A 6,899-nucleotide genomic window follows, 5' to 3' on the forward strand; every position below is an offset into this window, starting at 1 on the left:
CATTTCTACCAATACAATACAATTCACAAAGTACTTTGTCCATAAATTACATACATTTGAGCTTAAATGTGCTTGTGAATTGTATAATATTATCCTGTTTCATATATAAAAGTTGTGACCTAAACCAAAATCATGTATCAACTAAATAAAATCAGCTTCCAAACCTCAATTCTCTGACTCTAGATCTTTTCACAAGCCACTGCTTCCTCCCAATAGTTCCTTTTGTAATAGATTTATCCATTTCATCATGATGGGTCTAGTTGACATATTTAAGGTAGTTTTTGGAACTTTCCAACCAAGTTTTCCTTCATTATCATTTTACCCAGCATTGTCACCAATGAAGCTCCCTTTGCCCTAAATCTGAGATAAGTCAGTAAAGATGTAGAGCTCCTAGAATTACACTGTGCTATCTCCAGGCTTTGACTGGGTCTCCCTGAGACCACATCATGCCCTTATGAAGGCACTGGCCTGTCTCTGATGCAGAATAGATATAAGACATATTGAAATAAAGACTGTCATCTTGGCCCATAAATGATCTGAAACACCTGCTACTGCTGGCCAGTTGTATATAATATGTATTGATAAAAAGTTATTTTTATGGCTCTTTGATTTAACAGCTTCTCCTATTTCTGTCTCTCTCTGCAGATTAATAATCATCACATTTTTTAATGGGAACAGATAATCAGACATGTGTGGAGGAATTTATTCTCCTTGGCCTCTCCAGTGACTGAGACACTCAGGTCTCCCTCTTTGGCCTGTTCTTGATGACATACCTGGTGACAGTGCTGGGGAACTTCCTCATTGTCCTTCTGATCAGACTGGACAGCCAACTCCACACTCCCATGTGTTTCTTTCTCACCAACCTCTCCCTTGTTGATGTCTCTTATGCCACAAGCATTGTTCCTCAGATGCTGGTGCATTTTCTTGCAGGACATAAAGTAATCCCTTATGTGAGCTGTGCAGCCCAGTTATTTTTCTCCCTGGGCTTGGGTGGGATTGAGTTTGTTCTACTGGCAGTAATGGCCTATGACCACTATGTGGCTGTGTGTGACCCCCTGCAATACTCAGTCATCATGCATGGAGGTCTCTGCACTAGGTTGGCAATCACATCCTGGGTCAGTGGCTCCATCAACTCTCTTATGCAGAGCACCATCACCTTTCAGCTGCCCATGTGCACAAACAAGTTTATTGATCACATATCCTGTGAACTCCTAGCTGTGGTCAGACTGGCCTGTGTGGACACTTCCTCCAATGAGATCGCAATTATGGTTTCTAGCATTGTCTTACTGATGGCACCCTTCTGCCTGGTTCTCTTGTCCTACATCAAGATCATCTCCACCATCCTAAAGATCCAGTCCACAGAGGGCAGGAAGAAAGCCTTTCAAACGTGTGCCTCTCACCTCACAGTGGTTGTCCTGTGCTATGGCATGGCTATTTTTACTTACATCCAGCCCCGTTCCAGTCCCTCTGTCCTTCAGGAGAAGATGATCTCTCTCTTCTATGCCATTTTGATGCCCATGCTGAACCCTATGATTTACAGTATAAGGAATAAGGAGATGAAGGGAGCCTGGCAGAAATTACTAGGGAAATTATCTGGATTAACGTCAAAACTGGCAACTTGATGAATTATGAGCATCCTTTAGAGAAAAGAGCTTTGCCTGTGTGTTCTCCCACCCAGCTCAGATATGATGGGCATCAACTGCATTGCCCTGGCAACCAGGAAGGAGATGAGGAAATGTGTACTGATGATGCTGGGTAGGAGGCTGAGCAGTTAGGGTGGGGAGTTGAATGTGGGAGTATTTTTATGTCACAGCAGCATGTTCAGAGAAATTAAGCACTGCTGTAACAGAACTTTACAATTACTCAATCTTCTTTCCTATAGCCTGAGAGTAATGAAAAAAATAGCATTTACTGTTTTGATTAGTCACATTGTTTATAAACATGGATCTATTCATGGATCTTACATTGGACCACTGGTTCTTATTCATACAAATTTTGTATAAGGTGATTGTGTTTCCATTGGGAACAAAAGCAATTTCACAATAATGTGTGGTGCATGTAGCCACATCCAGGAATTGTGAATCACTCTTCTGAGGAGCGTATTGTTATCAAAGCTGATTAAAATGCTTTTGTGCTGGACCTACAAAAATGGACATAATATCTTTGTCTGAGTGCTGGAACTAATTCAGTGGAGAAGCATCAACTAAAGGTCTTGTTTTATGCTGATAGAATATAACTAACGGTGTTTGTACACAAGGAAAAACTACGTTTCAAGCTCTTCTTAACATATAGAAACAGTTTGAGAAGAATTGTACTGCATATATAAGGGGTGCCATTTAAATGTTAAAACTGTACAATCTATGAAAAATGTATACTCTCTTTTTCTGAGACTTAGGAAACAAATAAGCACATAAAATATCAAAGACATAGTTATCTAAGAAAGGACACATTCCTCAGCCAAAGCCAATGAAAGACAAGACAATTTTAATATGTATTTTAGGAATCAGGATAGTTCAGTGATCTGTGCAGACGTCGCCCTCTAGTCGCCATACTAAGCCTCCCCCCATCTCTCCTCCCCAACAACGCAGGAGGGCTCCAGCTGTCTTTATAGATCTACTGAGGTGGAATAGCCTGAGAGTGGACCGCACCTCTGAGAACAAGTCTCAAATAAGTAATGTCAAGGAGGAAGAAGAAATAATTGTACGTGGATGAAGAAGGGGAACAAGGAGACAGAATGCGACAGTTGTTCGTCTTCTTGCTCCCTTGAAGAAGTCTTGAAGTTCTTTCTTCCTGTCTCTCTCCTTTAAGTCAGTTGATCTGCAGCTCTTCCATTCGTTAAATATTATCACAGAATCTCCGCATTCAAACAGTGTTGAAGGTTCATGTAATCCAAAGCCCAGCTGACATGTTAAATTCACCTGAGAGTAATCAACTGTAAATTTTGTTACAAAGGCAGGCATCCCAAAAGATGTGAATGCTAGTAAACTAACTTTCTCCTGGTATTAATTCAATAACTATTAATAGAGTGTCTCAGTGACAATAAATGGTCCTTGAGACAATAGTCAAATATGATTAAATCCTGACAAGGATATGATAGGGATAACAGGCAATAAAGCAATTAAAATGCAATGTGATAAGTGTCACAAAGACAGCAAGCCTTTGGGATGATTACAGAAGTCTTCCTGTATGAAAGAACCAGAGGAGGTCCTGATGGAGACCAGGAAAGTGAGAATAAGTGGTCCAGGTGACAAGCAACCTAAACAAAGGAGCAACTTGTGAAATGTGCCAAGCTGGGAGAGAGCCGGAGAGTCCAAAAATGTTCTGGAGCTACGCTTGCAGGGCAGAGAAGGCTGAGGAAGTAGTTAGGATGAAGCAAGTGTTCAGGAGGGGCCAGGTCTTGGAGGGCACTGGATGCTGAATGATTTTGAACTTTACCCTGACAACTACAGGGAGCCAGTAAAGAGTTTTATGCAGGAGCATGGCTTGATAAAATTTACGTTTTTGAATCATCAATCTGGCAAATGAGTCAGGGGAAGAAAAGATTGGAGGCAACCAGCTAGGGGCTGCCCCAGGAATACTAGTGAGACATCAGGAGAATCTGAACTGAGATATTGGCAATGGGCAAAGGGAAAAGCCAAGTCAAGTCACATCATTTGAAAGAGATTTCAGAGGAACGTTTCACCTTTTCCCAGATTGGAATTCCCTTGTGGATCCCATTCCTCTTCTAAAATGTCATAATCCTGTCTGAATACTCCATAAAATTGGAGTAACCATCAAAATTCATCACCATGAGCACATCCTATATAAAACGGTAGGAGAAAGAGACAAAAGTAGAAGGAAATTAATCAACAGTACAAATATACAGAGGACACTTGGAGGAGGAGAATATGTGAAGAGGCTGTATCTAATCTCTGTGAGTGGTCACGTGGTGACAACGTTTGTGACTTTCCTCCACTACCCGTCCCATGATCTCTTTGCCCCCATCAGCTCCTCAGCTTGTTTGGGCTCACCTGAAGGGTAAGTCTTCATTTTTCAGGAAGTAGAAGTGTTGGGTGTAGGTTTTAGGTATGTGGAAACCACTAGTATAACCTTATACTCCATGTGTTAAATTTTTACTTTTATCTTTTTCATTTCATAGGTCTTTTTTTTTCCAAGATGCATTTTCTCAGTAAATTAAATTCTCGATAAATTCAATTGCTTGGACCAGTTTGAGATGACAGACATTCCTAATTAGTAGCTGATTGTGAAAGACATTCCCAGTGTAAGGGAGGAAAGCGCTGTTGATGCAGGAGCAAAATAAGGTGATATTCTAAACAATAAAGCCATTAAATATAACTTTTGAAATTTGGACACTGGAAAATATTTGAGAAAAAAATCTTGTTCATTATTTAATAACCATAAAAATAGCACTGAGATTTTTTGTAAAAAAAATTCCTAATACATAAAAATTACAGTTTGTTCAAATGAGTTCAAATACATTCCATACAATGTCATTATCTACTATGTCTCTGAAGACTCATTTAATCTATAGGCTCACCTTCAATTTCCTTTCTTTCTCCTTGCAATTATTTTTTGAAAAAAACAGGAGTGTTTGTCCCAGTTGGACTTCCACGCAGTCTGGACTTTTTATGGCATCCCAGGTGTATAGTGTTGCATGCTCCATCGACCCTGTGTCTTCTGTTAGATCGAGAAGCTTGATCAGATTTAAGTGTGTGGTTTTTTTTCTGGCAAGAATATTTTCTAGATGACGGCATGTACTTCTATCAAGAGGTACACTATGTTCTGTTTCTGTCTTTTAGGATTTATTGCGGTTATTACACTGCCAAGCTCAGGGTTTCTCCATAGCAGCAAATGTCCATCTATGTTTTGGGTACGTAACCTTTCTTATGGCGGCTATTCTGTGCATTGTATTTTACAATATTGACCTCCACCCACTAGATGGCGGTTGCACTCCCTCCCCAACACTTGCCAGTTTTGATAATCAGAAAAGTCTCCAAAGATTGCCCAATGTCCCCTGGGAGGACAAAATCACCCCTGGGAGAGAACAACTGACCTAATTCCTTTATTAGGGGTTTCAAGGAGGTACTGTTTTATCATCCTTTTCTCTGTATTATCTGGAATACATTTATAAATAGAAACTTCCTCCTCACCACTATTTCATCTCTCTGAGTTATAGTTAGTATAGGAAAGGCAGAATAAATTTTTGATTTTTTCCGTTTCTCCACTTTTTTTTTTTTTTTTTGCTGAGGAAGATTTTCTCTGAGCTAACATCTGTGCCAATCTTCCTCTATTTTTTAGTATGTGGGCTGCCAGCACAACATGTCTGTTAACAGAGTGGTATAGGTCCATGTCCAGGAACTGAACCCAGGCTGCTTAAGTAGAACACACTGAACTTAACCACTAGGTCACTGGGACTGGTCCTTTACCACTTTTTTTTAATACAACAAATGAGGTTGTTTTTTTTTTTTTAATCATTATGAACTCATTAACATAAACTTATTCACTGTGTTCACTGTAGTTATTATCCTAATTGATGTTCAAATTATACCATATTTACTGAGTGGGAGCTTATTTTAATTTCCTATTCCTGCTGTACAAACCACCATAAAGTTTGTGGCTTAAAACAACAAAAATTATTATCTTACAGTTTTAGAGGTCAGAAGTCCTCAGTGGGTTTCATTGGGCCCAAATCTAGGGTCTGTAAGGCTGCATTCCTGTCTGGAGGGCTGGGGAAGAATCAGATTTCTTGCTTTTCCCAGCTTCCTGAGACAGCCTCCATTCCTTGGCTCATGGCTCCTTTTTCCATCTTCAAGGCCAGCAGCACAACATATTTAAACCTCTCTCTGACTCTGATTCTCTGCTTCCACCATCACATCTCTTTCTTCTGACTCTGATCTTCTCACCTTGCTCTCTTAAGGACCCTTGTGATTACATACACTGGGATCACACAGATTATTCAGGATAATCTCCCTATTTTAAGATCCTTAATATAAATGCATCTGCAAGTTCCTTTTAACATGGAGGGCAGCACATTTACAGGTTCTAAAGATTGGGACAGGGACATCTTTAGGAGGTCATTACTCTGACTACCAAAGAGCCTGTTCAAATTGTCCACTTAATTTTTTTCCACATCACCCTGGTAATCTTCAAAAGCTTCCTTACTTTCTGGTGTGATACAATGTGACAGTCCTGTCTTTTATCTTTCCTGCTTTATAATTGGAATTGTTTCTCCAAGAAGCACTGGTTCCTTTTGATGAAAAATAAAAATTTAGAGACCACAATCTGAGCACTGTATTCTACTGGAGGTTTAGGGTTGGTTCTGCGGTTAGCAAGATGGATAATTGTTGATGGTAGTAATTGAATTAGTCTTGGCTAGATGGAATTCAAGTTGTTGAACCCAAAGATACTCCTCATCTTTGCCACCATCATCACTGGTGTGCTTGGGAAATGAGGCTGACTGACTCCTAAAGCATGCCAGTGTTCTTGTCCACATGAAAACCGAGAACCTCCTTTGCCATGAGAAATCACATGGAACACACACGAATTTACTCCTATCTCTTCCCTAAAGCTCTGCGTCCCCAGTCCTCTAAACTTTATCTTCTATACTGAGGCAAAAGATTAGGCATGGCCTTTAAGTCGGTGTATACACTGGCTTCAAATCCTCTTCCTTCCAGGCAAAGTGATGCTGAAATATACTGTTTAAAATTCTTTCCTTTAGGAGGAACACTTTCTTTGTGGTCTTAAGGGTCACATCTTTCAATTAAATAGTCATAGTGATTATGTAGGAGGTTATATTATCAGCTGATGGCTCAGTGGCAGGAATAGACATGATCGGAATATGAGGCAACTGTTTATGCCAGTTGCTTGACTCTTCGGCATCTGCTAGGCCTAGTCCCATA

General features: G+C 40.0%; 1 protein-coding gene across 1 annotated transcript; it reads left to right on the forward strand.

Moving 5' to 3' along the window:
* Positions 1–668: 668 nt before the first annotated feature.
* On the forward strand, positions 669–1,622 carry LOC111773101 (olfactory receptor-like protein OLF3). Its single transcript, XM_067053895.2, is given in 1 exon segment — positions 669–1,622. A coding segment is annotated over 1 exon segment (954 nt).
* The last annotated feature ends 5,277 nt before the right edge of the window (positions 1,623–6,899 follow it).

The sequence above is a fragment of the Equus caballus genome, chromosome 4 (genome assembly GCF_041296265.1).
Source record: "Equus caballus isolate H_3958 breed thoroughbred chromosome 4, TB-T2T, whole genome shotgun sequence".
NCBI classification, from domain to species: Eukaryota; Metazoa; Chordata; class Mammalia; order Perissodactyla; family Equidae; genus Equus; species Equus caballus.